The sequence below is a fragment of the Selaginella moellendorffii genome, unplaced genomic scaffold (assembly GCF_000143415.4).
Source record: "Selaginella moellendorffii unplaced genomic scaffold, v1.0 SELMOscaffold_28, whole genome shotgun sequence".
Taxonomy (NCBI): Eukaryota; Viridiplantae; Streptophyta; class Lycopodiopsida; order Selaginellales; family Selaginellaceae; genus Selaginella; species Selaginella moellendorffii.
This window is the reverse complement of record NW_003314289.1, coordinates 1,714,920-1,738,585: the sequence shown is the minus strand read 5'-3', so window position 1 is coordinate 1,738,585 and position 23,666 is coordinate 1,714,920. Positions and strand designations below refer to the sequence as shown.

The 23,666-nt window shown below is 48.5% G+C and overlaps 5 protein-coding genes across 7 annotated transcripts; 1 reads left to right on the top strand and 4 right to left on the bottom strand.

Moving 5' to 3' along the window:
- Nucleotides 1–416: 416 nt before the first annotated feature.
- On the bottom strand, nt 417–2,099 carry LOC9630583 (patatin-like phospholipase domain-containing protein 2). Its single transcript, XM_024680490.1, is given in 7 exon segments — nt 417–743; nt 792–911; nt 914–1,052; nt 1,106–1,211; nt 1,275–1,347; nt 1,423–1,566; nt 1,618–2,099. Coding segments are annotated over 7 exon segments (1,149 nt in total). The 5' UTR covers nt 2,044–2,099; the 3' UTR covers nt 417–602.
- Nucleotides 2,100–2,348: 249 nt separating this feature from the next.
- LOC9630582 (eukaryotic translation initiation factor 2A) lies at nt 2,349–5,145 on the bottom strand. The gene is made up of 17 exons (XM_024680489.1): nt 5,072–5,145; nt 4,962–5,016; nt 4,620–4,895; nt 4,367–4,553; nt 4,077–4,311; nt 3,960–4,028; nt 3,805–3,906; nt 3,702–3,742; nt 3,514–3,647; nt 3,397–3,460; nt 3,255–3,339; nt 3,123–3,193; nt 3,037–3,068; nt 2,895–2,976; nt 2,803–2,839; nt 2,497–2,745; nt 2,349–2,440 (listed from the first exon to the last, which is right to left on the bottom strand). The coding sequence occupies exons 1-16, from the start codon at nt 5,091–5,093 to the stop codon at nt 2,579–2,581; spliced, it is 1,659 nt and encodes a 552-aa protein (XP_024536257.1). The 5' UTR covers nt 5,094–5,145; the 3' UTR covers nt 2,349–2,440; nt 2,497–2,578.
- LOC9645478 (protein DEFECTIVE IN EXINE FORMATION 1) lies at nt 5,141–8,550 on the bottom strand. Its single transcript, XM_024680488.1, has 13 exons — nt 8,350–8,550; nt 8,143–8,253; nt 8,000–8,082; nt 7,823–7,940; nt 7,617–7,762; nt 7,029–7,555; nt 6,903–6,973; nt 6,584–6,837; nt 6,326–6,507; nt 5,991–6,274; nt 5,820–5,937; nt 5,596–5,766; nt 5,141–5,528 (listed from the first exon to the last, which is right to left on the bottom strand). Exons 1-13 carry the CDS (start codon nt 8,517–8,519, stop codon nt 5,205–5,207), a joined length of 2,559 nt encoding a protein of 852 aa, XP_024536256.1. The 5' UTR covers nt 8,520–8,550; the 3' UTR covers nt 5,141–5,204.
- Nucleotides 8,551–13,851: 5,301 nt separating this feature from the next.
- LOC9630581 (indole-3-acetic acid-amido synthetase GH3.5) lies at nt 13,852–17,788 on the top strand. Of its 3 annotated transcripts, none has more exons than XM_024680588.1 (5): nt 13,852–13,961; nt 15,225–15,571; nt 15,662–15,763; nt 15,832–16,721; nt 16,938–17,788. In XM_024680588.1, exons 2-5 carry the CDS (start codon nt 15,282–15,284, stop codon nt 17,528–17,530), a joined length of 1,875 nt encoding a protein of 624 aa, XP_024536356.1. In that variant the 5' UTR covers nt 13,852–13,961; nt 15,225–15,281; the 3' UTR covers nt 17,531–17,788. The 3 variants fall into 3 exon arrangements, with proteins under 3 accessions (XP_024536356.1, XP_024536355.1, XP_024536354.1); XM_024680587.1 differs by having other exon boundaries at nt 15,217–15,571; XM_024680586.1 differs by lacking the exon at nt 13,852–13,961 and having other exon boundaries at nt 14,677–15,571.
- Nucleotides 17,789–19,278: 1,490 nt separating this feature from the next.
- Nucleotides 19,279–21,059, bottom strand: LOC112348284 (plant UBX domain-containing protein 10-like). The gene is made up of 4 exons (XM_024680513.1): nt 20,274–21,059; nt 19,898–20,056; nt 19,598–19,737; nt 19,279–19,531 (listed from the first exon to the last, which is right to left on the bottom strand). The coding sequence occupies exons 1-3, from the start codon at nt 21,057–21,059 to the stop codon at nt 19,615–19,617; spliced, it is 1,068 nt and encodes a 355-aa protein (XP_024536281.1). The 3' UTR covers nt 19,279–19,531; nt 19,598–19,614.
- Nucleotides 21,060–23,666: the final 2,607 nt, after the last annotated feature.

Sequence of the window (23,666 nt, the reverse complement as noted above, 5' to 3'; positions counted from 1 at the left end):
GCAACTGAGCGTGTGGCCTGCTTAGCAGCCTCTAAATCTTCCGCCTTGTCACTCGCGACCATGGAGGAGAACAAGAAATCACACTTTGCTGCTAGTACTGGGACATGCCTGGACGCAGATTGTGAGACGAAGCCAATCTCACCACTCTCTCTGTGGATGTACAGGAATGCAATCTTGTCCTTTGGATATGAACTTGCCATGGGTGTTATGAAGAAAAAGAGAAAATCTCAAATTTCAGGCTAGAGGATGGAAGATTGCAGACTGGGATCGATGAATTGTCTGGGTTTCCCTGGTTGGGCTTTTATACCAGGAAGCCGCCCGCCTTCCCGGTACCTACGCGCTTGACTGGAAAATTCTCAAACGTGGGCTGGGAAAATAGAACGCGATTGACAAAGTCACACAACTGACCATGAAGCTTCACACGTAGTTTCTTGTTTGTTTCTTTTGACAACGTTTGATTCTTTTGACAACCATGTAGAACAAGGAACTTTTGTGTACAAATGCTAGTCTCTAGAGAATGGTGTCCCAAAGAATCTCTATATTTCCTTTCTTACCTTCGCATGAATGCCTCTAGTATGATACAGCAATCGTTTGTTGCATCTTCAAACTGGAGCAGCTGCTGCCTTGCCTCTAAAATTGATCAAAGGATTTGCATTTGCCCACACTGCAGCATCCTTGTAGCCCAGGACATAGAGCTCATCTAATACTGCATCTCCAGCCGGTTCTAAAGCCCAGTTTAAAAGCTGCAAAACAGTCGAGAAATTTACTAAATACCTTTATTATTTCTGTACCTGTCTTGGAGAGGCTCGGTTGTCGGGATTACAGTCCGGGCTGATACCCACTGTGTCTTGAAGACCGAGGCGCTTGGCAGAAAAGGCACACACTCGTACCTGTGTAAAAGCAAAGCGAAAGTTTCAGAAGCCAACTCGAATCTTAGCAAGTGACACGAAAGAACCGTTGTTTCAGCAGCTGAAGGGGGCATGAAGAGCGTGAACCCGCCGTCGATGCACAGTCTGTTCTTGAAGACGGTAACAGGTCGTGGTGCTAGATAACTAAAAACCAGTCAAGCTCCCATCTTAATGGAACGCAAGAGCAAACTACTTACCCGGGAATGAAACACGACGTAAGCAACGCGTTGATCAGATCTTCTTTGGAATCAAACTGGTCAACGAGCAGGCCTCTTGGTACTCGAAAGAGTTGCGTGATTGCAACTGCAGAGAGAAGTAGTGAACTTAGCATGACACAAGGGAGAGAGAAAAGAGACAGCTCCATACCTCTGATCCTCCCGCTCGCCTTAACGTGCGCGTCATCGGGCATAACTTTGTACAAAACTCTCCTCAGCACAGCCTAGTGACGGAGACAATAAAGAGGAGCTCTGAGCAAACTAGACACAGACTCAGTACCTCGAGAGATCTCTCTTACCCCGAGCCTGAAAGCGGTCCCGTTGGCACGACAATCTTGTGCTAGATCCTTGGTTGCGACCAGTGCGTCTTGCATGCTCATCCCTGCCGCTACAACAGCGCAAACGAGCGCTCCAGCCGACGATCCAGCTAAAGGAGTATCCTCCTGCGAAGATAGAAAAGCAGAAAATGGAGAAGAGTTGGAGCTCGATCGTACCGTGATATAGTTCCGCTCCATGAGGCACTGGCACACGCCCAGGTGGTAAGGGAACAAAAGCCCAGCAGCTGAGAAGCTAAATCCCGGGTTGAGCAGCGCTCGACGCCGCTTCTCGGCTTCCACGTCTTTGACCCTTTGCTCCCAAGCGACCGAAGGGTCGGCTTGGTCGGCTACCACTGCCGCAATCTTGTCCTCCTGCTTCTCATCGCTCTTGCTCCTCTTGTCCGCGACAATTGTGACGCTCGACGAAGTTGGCTGCCCCCGGAAGTGGATGATCCTCTTCCAGATGGTGTCGGAGATCTTGTAGACCGACAGCCATGAAGTTCGCGGACGACTTGTCACCGCCATGCTACCACTTTCCCTAATTCTCCCCTTATCTCCATTTGCGTAAACACGAGGAAAGCTCGTCGTTCCTACAATCGCCATAGCACTGCCAATGGAAAAATCAGTCGAGCTAGCACCTCTTCATATCAAAAACTATCAAACCCTACCGACCTGGGAAGGCAGTACGATCTTTTTTCCTTGCGAATAAAATCCCGTTGACTTAAAAAACTAACATGAGTGTTGTCACTTCCTGGAGAGTAGTATCCTTGCACTGGAAAAAGGGAGAAAAAACAATTGAGAAGCCTTCCATGAATCGATCTCTACCTCGACTAGTGCTCCATGGTACAAGAACTTTTGGACCTGCCAGGCAAGCTAAAACCAAAATGAGAACCAGCCAAGTCAAGCTGTAATGACTAAAAATTGTTCGAATTGAAAAGGCTATGTCATTAGAAATCTCTCTTCAGCTTTGCAGATTGGTACTAGGACGCGCTGCTTCATCCTGAACAATAAACAAACCATAAGAATGAATAAAGACAGCGAAAGAAATTCAAGAACCTGTACACGCTTGATCGCGTTTGAGTTTCCGAATCACCAGCGTTTAACTGTCGAAACAAAACTTCATTCCAGGCAGAACCATCTATGAAGAGAGCTCCAATTTCCTGATTTCTTCCCTCAATAACGCCTCCTGCTGAAGCTTGCTCTTCTGTTCTTGAGATGGCGTCTGCCCACTTAACTTGTTCTTGAGTTCCTCTATCTGCCGCAGCTTCTTGTTCAGAGCTCGAATTTTCTTCGCAAACTCATCTCCTGTAAGCTAAATTTCTGAGCACAGCAAAAGGCAGTTTAAACGACTCTCAGTCTCACCTGAAGATGTCTCACTGTTGACCTCCTTCACGACTTCCTAGAACCAGGGATGAAAGGAGTTAGCTGCAGAAAAAGAATGAACTACTACTCACTGGTGCGTCGGGAAGTGTTTCAGACTTTTCTTTCTGTTTCTCACGTCGCTTTTTGTTCTTAAGAGCCGATTTGCTCAACCCACTGGGTTCGCAAAAAAAAAAAAAGTTAGAAAAAGTTCAGACAAAAGGATTTGCTCCAAACCTTCCAGCATTGGAGTCCTCTTCACCAAATAGCTGCAACAGAGTTTTCCATCACGTAATACAGCCCGATTTGTTCTGATTACTTACCTGAGCACGCACTGACGCCGACATGCTTGAATGAGGTGGACGGTAAGCTGCAGGTTTGGCTATAGCAGCCGCTAAAAAGCATAGAACAAACCGAGTAAAGAATTTTATTTTTTTTTATAATCAAAAACATACCAGATGGTTGTTTTTCTTTTTGTGAACTCTTGGCAGAAACTGGCGAAGCTGGCCTCTCAACATACTGTCCAGGCAGCCAGTCCGCCTGATGAAACAAACGAGGAAATATTACATCTAAAGCAAAATATAACCAAGCACTCACTTGATAAAGATCGTTGATCTTTTGTTCCTCCAACAGAGCTCCCGTGTACTTGAAGATCCTTATCCTGATGTTGCAAGTCGAGGTAATCGCCACTCACGTAAAATAGCAAACATATACCCGTTATCGACTCGCATTCGAGGAGCGGTCGTGGCCGTCATCAGTAGCCGGCCATCGGGTGCCCATTCACACGTTACTGAGCAGGGAGATTTCGTGTTTCCAATCGATTTTAGCGTGTTCCGGTCCCAAAACACCTGAAGAAGAAGTGGCAAAGATAAGCAGTGTATCATAAAACACTTATTGCTTACCATATCACCCGGAAGATTCCCGAACCCAGCCAAACAGATAACTTGAACCTGTCAGGAAGAACTAGCCAAAGTACAAAAAAGAAAAGAAACGCCACAAGGATACAGCTTCCAAAGGGATTCCACCGCACGGTGTTATAAGGTCCAGATCCAAAATCAAAAACCTGCCGGCATTGTGTATCGAAGAGAGCAGCTTTAGCAGGCATGTCTGGACGTCTCGTTAAGTGATACAGTATAGATATAAAACGGTTGAAAGGATACAGCCATAGACGACAATAAACTCTTTGCCGGTCGGGGACCACTGAGCGTCATGGATAGGCCCCTCTTTGTCTGCACAAGATTCATCACATTAAAGAGCTAGAACAAACATGAACTTACTCAGAGGAACCGTCCCTTCACAAGTCCCATCGCTTTTCAAGTAATACAATTTGGTGTCGCCGTAGTAGCTTTGGTTGGATTTATCGTCGTCAGTGACCGCTAGCACAAGCAATCCGGTCGAGCCCGCGTTCCAAGTCATGGTGACGCTACTCGACTTAAAGAAGCTACGTCGAGCCAGTGCTTGACATTTGCTAGCCTCTTTACGATCATATATTTGCACCACGGCCGGTTGTCCCTGATAAAACCAGAAAACCATGTAAGATATGAGAAAGATCGTCGTAAGTTAAAACCTTGCTCTCCGGAATAAACGTTGCGAGATAGGACGGAGAAGCTGGAGAAAGTTTCACAGCTTGAATTCCAGGCAAACGCAAATGATCGACAGCACCCTTTGCAAAGTTTTTGGCATCGTAGATCTGGACCGAGTTGGTTGCAAGCCGGCAAGCCACAGAATCGTCGTCGCTGAACTGGAGAATCGGCCTGTAAACACAACCAAAAGAATTCAAGACTATAAACAAGAAGAAAGGAAGAAAAAAGTTTTCTTACCAGCTTGACTTTGAAAAGTTTTTCTGATAGAAGAGAACCACTGCCTCCCCAGTTTTCACGTCCCAGATGCCAACATTCTTGTCTTCCGGACCGGTTGCCTTTCGAAAGATCTGTAGAAACGATCCGGCCGACGAGAAGACAGCAGCAACAACAACGTCCAACCGAAAAGATTGGATTTTGTTGCAAGTCACTGGATCAAAGACATCCACTCCATCGCCAGTGATCACAGCTAGCTCGCTTCCATCCTTGCTAACCGATGCTCCAGCGCAAGCAAGCCTTCGCAAATGGAAGAATGCGAAGAATGTGTGAGAGCTAAGAAACGTCAAGAAACCAAAATTCTACCTCTGCAGCTTCTCGCTCTCGCCGCCTAGCAGCGTCAGCCCTTCGGCGCTCCGCACTGCGATCGCCGCGACGAATCAACTTAACCTCGAGAAATCTGCGAAGAAACTCACCGATAAGTGGGAGAGGCGCCATCACGACCGCCAGAGAGAGCGCTCGTCAAATGGCCGCCATAGCTAGGGTTTTAGGAAAATTAACTAGAGTTTACTTTTAATCCTTGACAAGAGTTAACTTCAACCATGGTTCCTACATTTGGTGCCTACCATTGGAAGAGAAAGAAGGTAGCGAGACGTGATCTTCGGGATGAAGACCAACGATGGCTACAAGCATTCCCAGCAATGGTAGAACCACGAACCATTTGAGGAGTCGATAGTAGTGCATATGGAACGTTAGCGAGAATTCGTCGGTGAAAGCGAGGCCGTGCCTGTCCACCATCTCCAGCGTCACTGTTCCAGTGCTCCGGATTGGCACGCACGGGACTTTGAGCTTCTGGACCCCCGGTTGATCGTAGCGATGCCACTGCGTGATCCTTCGAGGCTCGTGGTAGTTCCCCGGGACCAAGAGCGTCAGCTGTGCGAGAGAAACAAAGGATAAGTTTTGGAGAAATGGAAAGGCCGAGCTTCGAGGAGGAACTTACAGTCACGTTGTAAGGCCCGTGCAAGTTGTGCTGATCCACGATTTTAAACACCACCCAGAAGCTCTCGCCGGCTTCGTCTCGAAACTTTCTGGACGAAGGTAGAGCATAAACGCCTTCGCGATTGTAGCGAGGTGACAGGACGTTCCTCCCCTGGTTTGCTGTCGGCCATGCCTGCAAATGGAGATAAGATCACTTTGAATACACGAGGCAATGCACATTCATACCTTCAAGGGGTGGTGTTTCACTGGGGTTTGGAAACAGTAGACGTTTCCATTCATGGTTGTAACTATCAGATCGAGATCGTCGCCTCCGTCAACATTCTCCACTAAAACCATGGTATATCTGTAACGAAAAAAAGAAACAGTACGTAATCACGAGCAGCTCTCGAGGCTTACGATGTTTCTCCAATATCTGTTGCGTCGGCACAGCCAGTTTTCCCATCGATAATGTACAGGTAGCCATCGAACGAAGTTGCAACCAAGACCACGTCGGCTTGCTCCGATTCCTTGTTACCAAAATCAAGTAGCAACACCGAAGCCATGATCCGGCCGTGCGTACGGAACGGAAACGGGGGAACATATGAGCCGTCGGTGCCCTTCAAAACGTAGATGTTGCCTGAAGCAGTCGGAACAACCACGTCAGTTATTCCATCGCCATTCACATCGCCCACAGTCGGCGCCTGCAAAGACAAGTTTGTTTCAAAAACTAGAGAAACGAATCAAAAACTTACTTGAGCTATCATACTCTTGAGATGAACTTCCCACAATAGCTTGCCATCGGTCTCCCAGGCAACAACATTGCCTCTTGTGTCAGCGGTGACAATCTCGACTTTCCCATCGTCGTTTACGTCAGCCGCAACAACCTGGGCGTGAATCTCTCCCATTTGTAGCGGGAAGTTTTTCCTTACAATACCTGGATTGCAAACAAAACAAGTTAAGGAAAAGTTTCTGAGGCCTGCGAGAGAACAGAAAAAAAAACCAAGTATTACCGTTGTAATGCAGAGCATAAACGAATCCGAAGGATGTCCCAACTACGATACTGAGGTATCCATCGCCATCCAGGTCGACTACCGTCGGCGATGAATAGATATACGCACGGAACGCCACAGAATCGGTACTAAGGTCGAAATGTATTTTCCACTTGACTTGTTTCGTGTCCAAACTAAAAACGAAGATGGCTCCAGCAACGTATTTGCTAATATCGACATCCTTGCTGAGCAAGTCAGGATTTGCTTCGTAATACCTGCAAAGAAAGAATGAATACCTGTGCTACCAAATGCAAGGTTGAAAAGCGGCAGGAGAGCTTACTCACGATCAAAGAAAAAGGAAGCAGCAACAATAAGTTCGTCGACTCCATCCTTGTCAATGTCTGCAATCACCTGGAGACAGTGGCAATATTAGCCATCTGCCAAAAACCAAACAAGACACACTTACCGGTGTGCAAAGAATATGTGCGTCTATGTCGATAAAGTCTTCTTCCCTTTCGTGGACAGCCTGAACCCAGTGATCATCGGTCCACATCGATTCGTCTACGTAGTCGTCATAATCGTAAGCATACTCGTCACTCAGCCCTCCCTTATCACGGAAAACATCAAACGTGGCCTCTGCATCCGCTTCCAGTTTCTCTCGGTTGTCACCGGCTGTGGCTTCCTGTTGGAGAAGCCGTCTCTGTGTTCCCTGCGTGTTATTCGGACTTGTAGTACCCATGCGAAGTTCTGACCCAGCTTCAGCGACGTCACTAACTTTCAAAGTAGCCGATCCATTCCCTGCAGTTGCAGTTGCTGAAACGTTCAATGTCTCCGGAGTGTTGCTTAAGGTTGAGTTGTCCAGTTTTCCCGAAACATTGCCGGGAGAGCTACCGTTCTGTCCATCCTTCGTCTCGATAGTACTAGAACCGTTCTGTCCATCCTTCGTGGCGATGGTACTAGAAGCATTCGCTACCGCGTGGTCACTTGACACGCCTGCAAGCCGCAAGAGCTAAACAAGAGCGAATGGATTTTACACAGAGACATTGATACGTACCAGGAGGAGAAGGAATCACTAAACCATCATCGTGAACATCAGGATGAGATCGGTCCACATGGTCAGGACTCAATCCAACATACCAGTCCTTTCGAACCCGTAACCTTGGAACTGTGATCTTCTCATTTATCGGATAGCCCGACGAACTTGACAAAGCAAAAAAGAGCAAAACTTGTTTTGAGCTTCAAACTTTTGCTTCAAGTTACCGGAACATAAGAACTTCTCCGTTGTAAGTCGGCAAAAGAATTTCCTTATATCCATCCTTGTCAATATCGTAAAGCAAGGGACTGGAATGCACTGTGGATTGGTGATAAGCCGGCCATCCTAAGCAGCGAGGACAAGCATAAATCAGTAGCACCATCAAGCTCCACGACTCAACACACCTTGCATTTTTTCCCCATCTGCTCCTTCAAGAACATCGAGGTAGTGAACGAAAGACGGCACAACAATGTCCAGTTTCCCATCCCTTGTATCAAATCAATCCACAGTTTTCTTCGCATCAAGAGAAAGAAACAAGGATACTCACCCGTTGATGTCTGCGATGAGAGGAGCAGCGTAGATGCTTGCGCTCGCTTCTGCCTGCCATCGCAATTCTAAGTTCCTCGGACACTGCGTGTTCGCCAAAGCTTCTTCGTCTCTAGATGGGAAAAAAAAAAAACTATTGGTAAGAGGAAAATTTCCAATCGATCAAGGAATGCAGCTAAGCAAGAAAGCGAGGTAAAAAAGTACTCACAGGTTTGGATAGCCGAGAAGATCGTCGCTGGCCTCGCGGCTGCGGAATTTGTTCTGCTTGACGCTCTCCTCCACATTGGAGTCGTGAGCAATCGGCTTGGAGATCTGCGCGTCGATCGATCCCAGAAGCAGCAGCACGAGCAGCGTGAGGAGCAGCATCCGCTTCTCCATCGCCCGCAAGAACCCTAATTAGGGTTCTACACGTTAGGGCTTTGTAGCATCGTCCCGAGCTGCAGCCACTCGCCCGGCTCACGGCAGCGCTCATGGCTCCTTCTACTCTGCCGCCCCAGCAGATCCAGCACAGCCAACCCCGAAATTGCCCGCCATGGACCGCAGCAGCTCCACGCCTCGATCGACCAGACCCGTGTGACCGCAGCACGGGAGAAGCGCCAAGAATGTGACACCATCAGAGGCAATGCCCAGCGCGATCGATTTGTGGAACGGACCACAGCGCCGGATTGGGATGGATGGATTGCAGTCGCTGGAAGAGCTGTGGATCTGGCCCAGGGCATTGCCGTGGCGACCTGTGATCCAAACCCATGCTCGTCGAGAATCAAGCCGCCGGTGGCGTGATCGGCCGAGCAGCACGGCCACGAAGCTTCATCCACATGCCCTCGAGTGATGATGATCTCCATCGCTGGCAAGTGCTGCCAGGACAGTGTTCCACGAGATCTCGTCGCGATCGCGATCATCCCAGCGCTTCCACACGCGTGGATCATCGCGTTCCAGATTGTACTCGGGCATTTGCTCGAAGCAATCTCTCGCTCGATGCAAATCCCCTCGATTGGCAAAGGCTTGGATCATTGCTGTCCACGGCACGACGCTCCTCTGCGGCATCTTCTCGAAGATCGATTGCGCCAAGGCCGTAGTGATCAAAACGGTCCAGGAGATCACGTCTCTCTGTGGCATCGAATCGAACATCGTCGTCATCCTCTCGCCCGATGCCCCGAGCATCGTGTTCCAGGTCACAAGACCCCACATTGGAGCTCCTCCGAAGATCGCCACTCTCGGTCCACGCGTTGGTGATCGCACAGCGCCATCAGTATCGTGTTCCACGATATCAAATCTCTGGCAGGAAGCAGCTCCTTGAAAATCCTCTCGGGAAGATCTGGAACAAGATGCCCTCTACTGGCACTTGCTGGAAGAAACGAGTTCCAGGAAGAACTTGTCCACAGCGGCGAACAGTCCATCCAAGATCTATGCGTTCGAAACGAAACAGTGCGACAGCCATGGTCATCCACAGCATCACGCTCCGCTGGATGATCGCCCAAAACATTGCGCAAGCGCTATCCATTTGCCCCTTGGCGGCAATGCTGTGATTGCAGCGCTGCCTGAGATTTCATTCACAATTGGCATTTTTTTCAAGAGATCAAGCGCTGAGTCGTAATTGCAGTGCGCAACACAAGAGTGGAGGATCGTGTTGAAAGCAATCAAACTCCACATTGTCATCGTAAAAAGGAAAGAAACGCTTGCAGAAATTTGCCCATTAATGGCAACTGCTGCGATTGCTAGATTCCAGGACAGTTCGCTACGATCTGGCATCCCCAAAAGAATTCCATCGCCTCCGCGATTCCGGATCATTGCCACAATCCTGAGGAAGAGATTAGCAATGAAATCCGGGCTGGAGCTCCTAATCATCCCGTTCCAACACACCGGATCCCGGTGGGGCATTCCCGCGAACAGGATAATCGCCTCTTCCAAGAGACCGGAGAAGACGTTCCTTTGCCACATCGCCAGGAAGATATGGAAAGCATCGTCGGCGTAGGCTTGGAGGAGGAGATTGGCAACGACCACATCGTGGTCTCGATCGATGATGAGCGCGGCGTGGATCTAGTTGAGCTGTGGAAGAGTTCGGCACCGGCGAAGGACGATGGACGACTTATTCACTAAACACGTGCGGACGCTTTAGGCTACAGCAAATGCCATGCATGGCCATCTTTCAAGTTGGCACGTACACATGAGTTTTAGGCTACAGCAAATGCTAGCCTTGCAAGTTGTAGCATTGGATTGACACTTAGCACGTAAAAAGCTCTGACCTTTCTCCAATCTTGACTTCCAAACAATCTAGATCCAAACCACGTGTTGAGAATGACCGAAGCCATGCGCAAGCGAATGCTCGCGATTCAACTTTGGAATGGGAGACTTTCGTTTGTCCGCGGATATTGCTTTGATTCGTAAGCCTTTGATCGTGTTTGACACAGCTAGACATGGACCCTGGGGGATCAAGGCCCACTAGCCGATCGGTGATCGTGGAGAAACAAAAGCATTGGACTTTTTCACTCCTTTCCAATGGAATCCACAAGAGTCGTGTGTCGATCGACGGCTTAAACTTAGCAGGCCTATGGATGCGGAGTCAATGTTGGGGGGGGGCGGGGGCAAACGTACAGCGTGATCAACTCGAACTGCGGAGGAACTTCCTCAAAACGCCGCTAAAACGTTGCTCTTTCAGGGGTCCGTACCTACGTACGGGACGATTCCATGGCGGGATGACTTCTTTGTTGTTCCGGGTACGTAACATTAAGCCATTGTGTGTGTAAGAAAAAGTTTGGCACTGGTGAGTTTGCTGAGTTTCAAAGGCGTGATTCCTTAGTTCTCTGCACGTCGGCTTTCGGCCGTCGACATGCAGGACCACCGTACTCTCCTCGACGCCATCAAGGCGAAGAAAGTGAGGGAGCACAGCACAAATTTACTCCTCCCCTCTCACATCGTTTTCGTGCGCGCCCAGAAGTTTCGAGCCCGAATGGATCGATGTGCTCGGTTCGGATCAAACAAGGGCAGCTCACATCAACCTGGAAAGAAAAAGAAAGAAAAAAACGACCAACTTTAAGGCTCTCAAGTAGCCAGCACAGGAACTTAGAAAGAGAAGAGAATTCGTCGCAATAGAAGATCCAGAGTTCCAAGCAACCGCCAAGCGCGAAAACTCAAAGATTCTCCCCTCCGCAAGAGGTGATTTGCGAATCGACGAAGCTGTACAAGATCACGGGGTCAAAGAGACAGGACAACACACAAGTTACTGCGCCATCTACATGTTTCTCTGTGCTTGCTTGCTCCTCCACCAGCAAATTGCGCCCCCGCGGAATCTCAACAATGTCCACAGGGGGTTGACCCGCATTAGAACAAAAGGTGGCGGAGGCGACGAGGGCGCGAATAGGGTTCATGGGCGAGCGAGGGGGTCCATTGCCCGGGGCCTGCCCTGCCAGACCAGCTGGGCACGTTGGGTACACACCCGACAAGCCCCGTCTTTTCTGCCGGCACAGCCAGACATTTCCCCCACTTCCAAATGCGTAAAAGACATCGCTTTGTTGGCTGGCCTTGCAAGACTTGTCTGCTAAAGAGCCTCACATAAGAAAGCACAACACTTGGACGAACGCGACTATTCAAGATTCCACGTCTGGGCCGGCCGATCTTTCCCCCTCATAAAAACCAGCCAACCACAAAAACACACACCACCACTGTGTAAAAAAATCGGCGTATAGCGAGAGCAGCAGCGACAGCACCAGAGCAGCCAGCCGCAGCAGCCAGCAGCAGCCAGCAGCAGCAAAGCAACTAGTACTATTACCAAAAAGCATCCCGCTTCTTCATCATCATCATCAACAACAACAACAAAACCCACATAGACAGGAAGAATATGGTACGGCCTGTTCCTCCGCTATGCTTCAATGCACTCCAATTCCCGTCGTGCCGTACTCGCTATACGACAAGATAGCTATCACGTCGTTGGCGAGCGTTCATCCATCCATCCATCGGTGGGGGCTGTGCAAACTCATGAATCAACTGTGCATTTCATTGAACGCACTGGAAGAAACGAAAAGGGATCCACCGAGTGGGGTTCCTGGCTTGGCACACACAAGCTTCACACACATCGTGTTAGGCTATACTATGCCACCAATCATGCATGCCAACCCAATCATTCACGTAATCATCTCCACCGCCCTTGATCAGCCCACTGTTTTGCTTGATCACCCGAGTGGTTTTGTAAGTTTAGAGGTTTTTGGAGGCGAGCGTGGGCGCTGTGGAGAGGGGGCGGGGGGTTGCTGCTGTGGCTGCTTATTGTTTGCTGGTTGTTGGGTGGCATGCTGACAGCACGGTGCTTTTGCGACGATTTGATGTGTCAACGGTGGTTGTGCAAAAAGCACCTAGGACGATGTCAATTGCAACAGTGGTACATCACTTGCACGCTTGGCTGGATTGGACAAACAGCAACAGCACAAACCCAACAACAACAGCAGCAGCAACACTCTGTTCATCTCATGTTGCACAACCTTATAAAATAACTTGAATAGATTACGCTTCTGATGAAAAGGACCATTTTCTCCACAAAACAAACGAATGTTCTGTGAGTTTCCGTAACTACCACCAAAGCCCCGTCCGGCCAGAGCTGCGGTGAGCCTGTAATCCTCATCCTGTAAACGCGTGCTGCTGGCCCCCCTTTAGAGCTTGCGGAGTATTATTCAATCTCTCTCGCTAGATTCGATCCATCCCCAGGACGGGGATCCTGTCTCCCAAAGAAAGAGCCCTCCGTACCAATAAACAACGCAACACAAACAAGGCGGGGAGAGATTTCGGTTGAGTGGATCACTCATGCAATCCCGGGGTCCCCGGACCATGCTTAAAAAGATAGTTCATATCACAAACAAACAGAGAAAACAAAGAAGAGAAAAGGTGGTGGAAGATAAAATGGTGGTCGCATTCCTGGCAATCCTTCTCCATTCCAGTCGCTGTTACTTTTGTTCCTCCTCGGCGCTCGCTAGCTCGCTTGCACAACTCCTCCTTTCGTGTTTCCTGCGACGCTGCGCAAAAGCATTTGCCATAAATCCACGCTGCAGGGTGGCGGAGTGCGAGTAATTAGGGCATTTGTTTGGCTGGCTGTGGCTGGCGGAGTGGCCCATCTCACGTGCGGTAGGCCTCCTAGATTTGGAGGAGGTCGTGTCGTACATTCTACGCGGTCAATGGGTTGACCAGTCAAAGCCTCCCCGAGTGAATTTTTTTTTATTTTTCTTTTGGGTTTGGTCCCCTGGTCATTAAATGCCACCTTGGGTCATCAAGTGAGATAGAAACTTGTGCTTGGTGTCTTACGCATGTAAATCTGGGCCACCTCCTTTAAACTTGGGTGGTGGAACTTCGGTTCTCTCCTTCGATCCATGGCGAGAGGAATGGAATGGAACAAGTTTTTACTTTGTAAATTGGCGGTGGCTGTGGCGGCGGTGGCGGTGGCGTTTATAGACGAACGAGTCCGTGTCTGGTGCCGGGCCATGCAAGTGAGAGAGAACGAGGAAGATGGAGTCGTGACGACATGGATGAACAGCGGCAAAACACTGAAACAATTTCCAACAATGCTTCCTTGTTGCCTGATAACGATGATGATCATGTCCCTGTGCAAGCCAGCAGCATATTCGCCCACGAATATCCCAGCCTCCAAGAGACGGGGACTATATAAACCATGGAGGAGATGTTAGCTTTGCATCAAGAGCCTTTCCGGCCTTCTCTCTTTCTCGATCGATCACGCGCTTGTTCGCTCGCTCGCTCTCGATCTCCTAAGAGATCCGGATCAAACAAAGATAACAAATCCCGACTCTTACGTTCACAAGTTCTAAGGAAGATCTCTCGCTAAAGGTGGGTGTTTTGTGTCATGGGTTCTCTAAAACATGGTTTGTTTTTCTTCGCGATTTGCACGCACTGGCTCCTGGCAGCAGCATAATCTGTGCTGTGCATTAAGAAGCCCTGCATTGTTTTCATTCTTCCTCGTCGTCTTCTTCTTCTTCTTCCATCTCGCGCTCCTCAATTGTATAAACAATGCTCTCCAAACAAAAGAGCGTGTTTTTATAAAGTCGGTCAGTCCTCCAACATCCCAGCTAGCTCTGCGCGCGAGATCTCGCCAAGCAAGAACACACCCCCATGACTCCTCCCTTTGAATGGTCAAAAGAGGTTTTTGGATTCAGGGAAATCTCTCTGGGCTCCTCCTCCTTGCGCGTATAAAAATTTCCCAACAATTCGCTCGCTCGCTCCCCGGTTGCATTCATTCATTCATTCATTCATTCATTCATCACTCACTCACTCACTCATCGGAGCTCGCCAAAAGCTGTTTTAGCCCCCTTTGAAAATTGCGACCTTCTTTTGCTGGGAGAGCGAGAGAGAGTAATACGAGTCCTTGGTCTGTGGTACTTTGGTTTGGTGTTAGTTCGCTTCGGTCCCACCGCAACGAGAAGAAGAAAAAAAGAGCTCTTTTTCTCTCTCTTTTTTATTTTCATTTTTCACGAAGGGTCCCTCCTTCGTCTCTATAAAATCCGTCCTTGTGGTAAACACCTCGCTCAAACACTCCTCTCTTTTTATCTCTTCTTTCTCTTCCAGTCTCTCAGGCTTGTGTGTGATCTTTCTTCCCAGAGTGAATAAGTTAGAGCTCGAGTTGAGCGAGTGAGAACTTCACTCCATATCCCTTGCTTGTTGTCAAAGACGCTAGCACTCTTTTTCTCCCTTTGCCGGTGTGCTTTTCCCTGGGCTTTTGGTCTCGTGGACTACCTACAAATACAACACACACGCTCGCTCCACTGGATCGTACATATACACGCTCTAGTCTATACACAAAGCGACGCTCTAGGCATAGATAGGCTGCCAAACACCCTTGCTCGCTCGTCTGCTCGCCAATAGAGATCTCTTCTCTTTTCCTCCACACTTTTCTTTTGCTAGTGGTGGTGGTATGTCTCTTGTGCTTGGCGCCCCTCCTTTAGGCTCCCCTCATCATTTGGAACATCCATTCCTTGTTGATCCATTGTCTGTGGTGGTGTGGTGGTGCTGGTAATGGTGGTGGAAGGGGTCAAGAGAATTGCATGAAGCATTTCACCGCTGGAACGATAATCTGAGCTCTATATAGTGTTGCAGAGGAGAGAAGATCACACGCGCCCCCCGCAAAACTCGCAGCAACTTCGCAAAGGCAAGATGAATCTGGAGCACAAGGAGCGCGAGAAGCAAGCCTTGCAGTTCATCGAGAAGGTGACGAGCGAGGCGGCGGAAGTCCAGTCGGCGGTGCTGTCGGCCATCCTGGAGCGCAATGCTCACACCGAGTACCTCAAACGCCACGGCCTCAATGGCCGCACCGACAAGGCCTCGTTCCGCCAATGCCTGCCCGTCATCACCTACGAGGACCTCGAGCCCGAGATCCAACGCATTGCCAATGGCGACACCTCGCCCATCCTCTCCGCCCATCCCATCTCCGAGTTCCTCACCAGGTAAGAAAGAAATTCTCGATCCTTCTTTCCATTTGCGATGTTGGGCGATGGCGATCTCGATGTTGGTACTCACAATTTTGCTCCTCCCAGCTCGGGAACGTCGGCTGGCCAGAGGAAACTCATGCCCACCATCTCGGAAGAATTCGAGCGCCGCTGCCTGCTCTACAGCCTCCTCATGCCCGTGATGAACCAGTGAGTGTGGTCTCGAGCTTGATCGCGCTCGAGCTAGCGATTGACAAACTCGTGCATGCGCTGCGCAGGTATCTCCCGGGACTGGATCAAGGCAAAGGGATGTACCTCTTCTTCATCAAATCCGAGGCCAAGACCCCGGGCGGCCTCCTCGCGCGCCCGGTGCTCACCAGCTACTACAAGAGCCGCTACTTCACGGAGCGCCCCTACGATCCCTGCAACGTCTACACGAGCCCCAACGAGACCGTGCTCTGCCCCGACGCGCACCAGAGCATGTACTGCCAGCTCCTGTGCGGCCTCCTCCAGCGCCACGAAGTTCTTCGCATGGGCGCGGTCTTCGCCTCGGGATTCCTGCGCGCCATCCGCTTCCTCGAGACCCACTGGCGGGAGCTGTGCGACGACATCCGCGCGGGCGGGCTCAACGAGCTGGTTGTGGACGCAGCGGCGCGCCGCGCGGTGCTGGCGCTCATGCCACGCCCCGACCCGGCGCTGGCCGACGACATCGCCGAGCAGTGCCGCAAGGAGTCATGGGCCGGCATCATCGCGCGGCTGTGGCCAAACACCAAGTATATCGACGTGATCGTCACCGGCACCATGGCGCAGTACATCCCCACGCTCGACTACTACTCCGGGGGGCTGCCGCTCGTGTGCACCATGTACGCTTCCTCTGAGTGCTACTTTGGGATCAATCTCCAGCCGCTGTGCCCGCCATCGGAAGTCTCGTACACTCTGCTGCCCAACATGGCGTACTTTGAGTTCTTGCCCGTGCTCCACCATGATTCCGACGAGGACTCCGCGGCTTCCTCCTCATCCGACCAGGACGATAACGTTGCCAAGAAGAAGATCAAGCCCAAGAGCGGCAAGAGCAAGGCGGCCAGGGTGCCGGATCCGTCCGAGCTGGTGGAGCTCGTGGACGTGAAGATGGGTCACGAGTACGAGCTCGTCATCACCACCTACGCAGGTAAGATCATCGATCTCGACTGATAGAGGGAAGCTTCTAAGCTTTCCTTTGGCGGATTGATTGATTGATTGATTGATTGATTGATCGTGACAGTGGGTGTGCTATATGTGTGTTCTTGGCAGCCATAGCTGAGTTTACTCTGGTCACCACCTTTGCTTTCTCTCTTCTTTTGTGGGGATCCTCCAAGGCTGATGATCACGCCGTCTGATTCGACAGGGCTGTGCCGGTACCGCGTGGGCGACATCCTCCGCGTCACGGGCTTCCACAACTCGGCGCCCCAATTCGCCTTCGTGTGCCGCAAGAACGTCGTGCTGAGCATCGACTCGGACAAGACGGGCGAGGAGGATCTAGCCAAGGCCGTGCGCAGCGCCACCGCGGGCATCGAGTCCAGCTACGGCGCCCGGCTCATCGAGTACACGAGTTACGCCGACACCACCACCATCCCCGGCCACTACGTCCTCTTCTGGGAGCTCCGGAGCTCCTCGCCCATCCCGAAGGACGTGCTCGAGGAGTGCTGCCTGGCCATCGAGGAATCGCTGGACAGCGTCTACCGGCAGGGGAGAGCCTCGGATCGAAGCATCGGTCCTCTAGAGATCAAGGTGGTGAAGCCGGGGACTTTCGATCAGCTCATGGACTACGCGCTCAGCCGCGGGGCTTCCATCAACCAGTACAAGACCCCGCGCTGCGTCAAGTTCACGCCCATCGTAGAGCTCCTCAATGCCCGGGTGGTGAGCAGCTACTTCAGTCCCCGGTTGCCAAAGTGGTCGCCCGTGCGGCCGCAGTGGGCGAACTCCAATGGCGTGCATTGATCATCGAGAGCTTGGATTAGAACCATCCTCTTCTTTTGGATGGATCGATCGATCGAGCGAGCGAGAGAGAGAGAGAGAGAGAGAAGAGATCCCACTGTTTGCACACTTGCTGCTGCTGCTAGACACCCTCTCGATCGATCGATCGATCGATATCCCAGTAGCAGCATGGCATGATTTGGCAAAAAGAAAACGAAGTGTCCAGACCACCAACCATACTAAAAAACTTTGAAATCTATAATATCATCATGCTTTGGATCATAGCCTGGATCTTGATATGCAACAAAGCTTGTTTTACATAGATGCTCGTTTGTTTGGATATATTGAGACGAGATTTGGTGTTGATTCAAACGAGAGCTCGAAATCTTGGCTGGTCCACGTAGAAGTGACGTGGGCATGATACTTGCCACGTGACCAACACATATGGCGCCCTAATGCTTAAACACCAAGACAAAAGCTCGTGTGTGTGTTGTGTAGCCAGCCAGCCAGGCCACATTGGACGCGCATGGGACTTTTTCCCAAGCTTTGTCTAGGGCAAGACGCAAAGAAAGTCCACAGAGCTTTCAGAGTTTGGTGGGATGGGAGAGAGTTATTACAACTTATAAGCAAGCAAGCAAGAGAGGGAGTGAAACTTGTTAGAATTCATGGGATTCGGGCAATGTAGTAAATTTGGTTGTAGTTTCATGAGTGAAGGCACCTAAGTGCTTCTTGGGGGAGTTGCAGAGTTGAAAGTGGCATAGTTCAAGAGTATGAAATCCATAGTTGTAACTTGTAGAGCCAAGAAGGATCATGGCCAAGTTTGATAGCCAACATTGAAACAATTGAACTAGCCCAATTGTATGGTCACACTCCTGCTCTTAAGAAAAATGCTGGCCTTTCTCTGCAGATTTTTTTCCCATGAAATGTGGAATGGAATGGATGGAGAGTCCACTTCAAAAGTGAAGAGACAATGTTGACTGGTGTGGTAACTTGATTGAAAAAGGGGGGTTGGGGGGGCTATCTAGTGGTAAAATGGCACGCCAACCAAACCCTCTGGATTAATGGTGGTCTGGATTAAACACAACAGTGCATGAGCTGGAAAGAGACCTGCTTTTGGAAGCCCCCATTTACTTAATTGCACACCACCTTTTATTTTCTTGCTTTCTCTTTTTTCTCTTTCTTCTTCCAGCCAGCAGCAGCAGCAGCAGCAACAACAGTAGCAGAAAGTAGCAGGCCTTTCCTTGAAATCCCTCTCTCTTGCAACAAATCAAAGTCAAATTCCCAGAGAAAGTGATGCTCTTTCTTGCCCACAAGCAAAAGCTTCTCATTCTTCTTCTACTCCCTCCCCATTCAAGCCTGACGAGGGATTGCAATTGCTATGCAAGATGATGATGGTGTTTGTGTTGACAATGAGCCAGGAAATTGTATTTAATATTGTAAAAGGTGGCAGGGGCTTGCTTGCTACGTCATGCATGTCGCTGATCACCCCGGCATCAAGTAAGGTGGCGGAGTTCAGAGTCAAAGTGGGCACGGGGGAGGCTGCGATGCGATGATGAGCCGAGATATCAATGTGTATCTCCTTTTTCTCTTTGTCCAAAGCAAGCAAAACCAAAGCGAGAAAAAAAGATGGTTGAATCGTTCAATGGACTGTGCGTGGAGATAGAACCATACGGCCGTGGCTGGGGCAACTAGGCGACGGCCGTACCAGCATTAGCTCCAAAGCGTACATCTCTCTATAATGCGGAGAAAGTTGCGAGACGAGAGAAGAATCGTCCAATCAATTCAGCGCATGTGTTCTTCATTGGCAGTTGCGACGAGATCCAAATTCAGTGCGAGTTAAGTTCTCGAGCAACCAACTCGACTCAGCTTTTAGCGAGCAACTTACAACCTTTTCCTTTTTTTTTGTTCCCTTGCTCGCTCGCCCGCTCGAATCAATCGAGCTTAGCTGTGCTTGCTTGTTTGACCGGCCTTTCTTTAATCGCGCCCCAATTGGAGCCGGACATTCTTTTCCCCGCCGCATGATCGCTGCAGCGGTAGAAACACCGAGAGAGAAAACAAACTTAGTTTCTAACCCTGCGAACAAACTCTCACCTTGATCGAAGCTTGCCTCAGCTCTTGAGAAAGAACCATTTCCGCCGCCTCGGAGCAGGAGCCACGCTCTTCTTCTTGTTGTTGCTCTCCTCGGAATCACTGGCTTTCTTGTCGTGGACCCCCTGCTGCGGTGACCGCGCCTGTTCCAACCACGAGCAGGGGCAACGAGGTGAGAAGTGCCGAGACATATAATACTAAGATAGCGAAGATATCATCTTTTTTCTCTTTTGTTTCTATCTCTCCATGAAAAAGGAAGAAAAGAACGAGACAAGGACAGAAAGAAGGAATTGTATATCTTACTTGGACCAACAAGGCCTGATTCGCTGCTGCATCACGTAAACGCCGGTACTTTGCAATCTCGGCTTGTTCAGATCGTGCAACCGAGAGGGCTCCACCGTGCTGTTTTAGAACTCGTCGCAGCGTGGAAATCAGCTCCAGCCCAGACATTTGACCATTCACCTTTGAAAAAGGAAACACATGAGAACAATAACATGAAAAACCAGCCAGCCAAGCCAAGGGGGAAGAACAATAAAACAGAGGAGAAAAAGCTAGGCGTCAGACAAAGGGAAGAAGACCAACAAAGAACACAAAGCAAAAGTTGGCCAGGGAAAAATATCACAAAGAATCAGGACGAAAAAAAAAAAGAAAGCGTGGAAAAAGCGAGCCAAGTACCTGCCTGTTGCAACACCAACAAATGCTGTGGCGAGGACGCTCCAACGACAGCGCAAAAAGGAAAACCAGGAGCTCGCAAGCTTATGCTCATCTGGAAGCCTTCGCTGCTCCGGACGTCCGCTCCCCACGACACAAAGTTGGCGTTGACAAACTCCACCACCTCCTGCGAGCACAGAGTTCTCCGGCAAAACTCGAGAGATCCCGCGTTCTCGGATGAGTGGAGGTACGCAAACATGAGCTTGTAATCCTGGACGGCCCGGGACACCGCCTCCACGAAGCTCGACTTCTCGAAATCCGGTCGGCCATGGCCGAATTCCATGTCGAAGTTGCGCACGAACGTCATGGCTTCCATGGAGCCGGCGAAGGTCCTGCGCACTGGCGGCGCTCGCGACTGGCCGCGGCCGATGCCGCCGGCGTCGAGGAGGAGGCGGCCGCCCTGGATCGCCTGCTGGACCACGAATCCGCCAGTGGCGCCGGTGTTCTTGGCGAGATCGCCCAGCGCGCCCAGTGCGCCTTCCGCCAATCCCACGGCATTGTGGACGAGGCTGGAGCTCCGGCGGATCACGCCACTGGGGAGATTGATGACCGACCACATTACCCTAGCCTGGAGCAATCCCGTGAGCGCCGCGTTCCGGCTGCGCTGCTGCATTGCCATGAGGATGCCGCGCTGGGACGGGCGGCGCGCGAGGCCCGAAGAAGAGGCAACAGTGATGCCCTGGCGGGGCGGTGGCGCCGACGGTGGCGCCGCGGCTTCTGGTGGTGCTGGGTCGCCGTCCTCCTCGTCTGCCATTTGCCCTAAATTCCATAGTCCCGCCCAAGTTTTAAAATTCAATAAAAGTTGTCCGATAAATATTTTTTAAAAGGAGAAAGAAGAAAGGTTTAGGGTTTAGTTTGACATGGTGACTGATGTCCAGGTCAGCGTTTGGTGTAAGCTTCCTCCATCACCTCTCACAAGGGATGTAAGCAAAGAAACCTGGAACCTGACAGTGGAGGGGATTCTGTCAATGGTCTTCGATGTATGCCTCTAACTGGCATGTAGTTTTCTCAAAGGCAGAGGGTATTCCAGACAAATGCGAGCATGAAGAATAGCTGAGATTGCTTGCGCTTGACATATATTCCTTGACATGAGGGCACAAGGGACTCGGGATGCTGTTGTGAAGTTTTACAACGGAGGAGTGTAAGGTCGTTTCAACAGTGGCAGGAGCTGGACAAGTAAAGAAGTGGATCTTGGTGTCAAAAGAATATGACCAAATGATTTGGAACGTTGTTGGGTACTCGCCCGAGCTCAAGGGGATCATCATTGACTGCATCAACAGCCTGAATGGCTCAAATTCACTTCTTAAGATGGACACAGTGCTTAAGGCAATTGGTGATGGCATTCTTGTGCAAATAGTTTATCTAGGTGGTGTTCAGTTGTGCCCACTGCTACAGTCCATATTGCAGTCTAGATTGATAGAAAGCTTAACAAGAACTCACATAGTTGATATGCCTCCCTCAACTAGCTTTTTGGCTTCTAACGTTTTAACTGTCATGGGAGAAATGCATTAAAACAATATTTGAAATAATACTAAAAATATGTTTATATAAAATATTCTAAAACAAAAACATAAATGAACACAAATTTAATAACATTTTACCACTATATCATACATTTTCTCATAAAAGAAAAAGATGGCATTTATGTAAATTGTTAAACATTTTGAAAAAAAAATTATCTCCCTTAGAGAGATTTCACATTCATCATCATTTAAATACAATTAAGACTCAAATGAATAAATGTAGCAAAATTTATCTGATTTAATTTTTAAATTATAAATGCAAAATTATTATAAAGTTTTAAAATGTGTCACATTTAGTTATAAAGATTAGGTTTTTTTTATCATTTGGATAATGAAGGTTCAAAAACCTTAAAGGATTTATATCCATAACATAAATAAAATAGATATAAACTTCTCCACCATTTCTTTGCCTACTTAAAAAATTAATTTCTTAAAAAAAACTAATTATCAATAATTTTTTATATGAATACAATTCCCCCATTTTGTTCTCATTTAATTAGTATTCAAAACTTTATAAGAGGTATATTAACAAATAAAACTGCTGTGTGTTGCATTGTAGCAATTCTTGGTTTGCTTTTGTTTTTAAATATCTTTTATTAGGATATATAATTTGTTATGATATGTCTAATATGCAGGTGCTATTCCTGCTTTTGTACATATTATATCTTTTATCCATATATTCTTTATTAATTTATTATTATGTGTATTATGTTATATTATTTGTATGTATCCTTCTTTCTCCATTGTTGTTTGAAGTGGTTTTGCTTCTTCTTTTTAGTAGTCAATATTAAAATCTACTGTAATTATTACTGGTTTTTTATATCTATTTTCTGTATATATTTTTGTAGTTTTTTTAATGAATATTTGTATATTTTTTCCAGGTTTTCTATGTAAATTTATTATCTATAATTTTTTTTAAAAAAACTTTCTAGTGATACATATGACATTGCCATTGTTTTTGTTTTTAAATGTTCTACTATTTCTGATTTATAGTCATTTGTATGCAATATTGCTATATGTGGGGGTTGTTCATGTATATATGATTTTTATTTTTTAAAATATAAATCCTCATGTTTTTGTGTTCTTACTTCTTGCATACATATTATATCTGATGTTAATAATTGTGAATCACTCTTTATATCTTCTTGATGTGCAGTAATAGATCTTGTATTTAGAACTTGTATAATTGTTTTGTTAGCTATTTTTTCTTCTTGTAAATCTATTAAATCAATTTGCCATGGTGCTTCTGTTGTCCATCAACTTGCTAAACTTAGGGTAGACAATAAACCAATTCTGCAGGTGACAAATATTTTCAACCTTTTCAACCTTTTTGTGCACTAACTCTCCTCATTGTAAACATCCTCGCTAAATACTTCTCATCATTGTCCAAGCTGAAACTAGAAGCAGCCTGACTCCACTCCTCAACTGCTACAATCTCCCTTTGTCTGTCACTTTAAAAAAGAGGAAGGAATAGGAATAGAAAGATTGTCATTTGCATAGACTTGTGTGTCCAAGTCAAAGCCCAACATTTATGTCATGGTTTCTTCCAAAGCTCAAGGTTTGGTCACCGTCCATCAATTGAGCCTCAATTTCCTCCCAATGACTCCTCTTTGAAAAGACTTTCCCTCCTCCACTGATCTTTGTTTTCTACCCACTACCCACTCACATAATAGGGAGCAATATAGAGGAAGATCTAAGCTCCATCCATGGATGCGTTCTAGGTTGATTGATTGATTTTGGGCAATTAATCAATATTGCCGTTGTGGGTTTCTGATCCTGGATCATGGCTCTCAGCTCAAACCTCCAAGGAGAGGCAATCCTCAATCAATTCACTAATC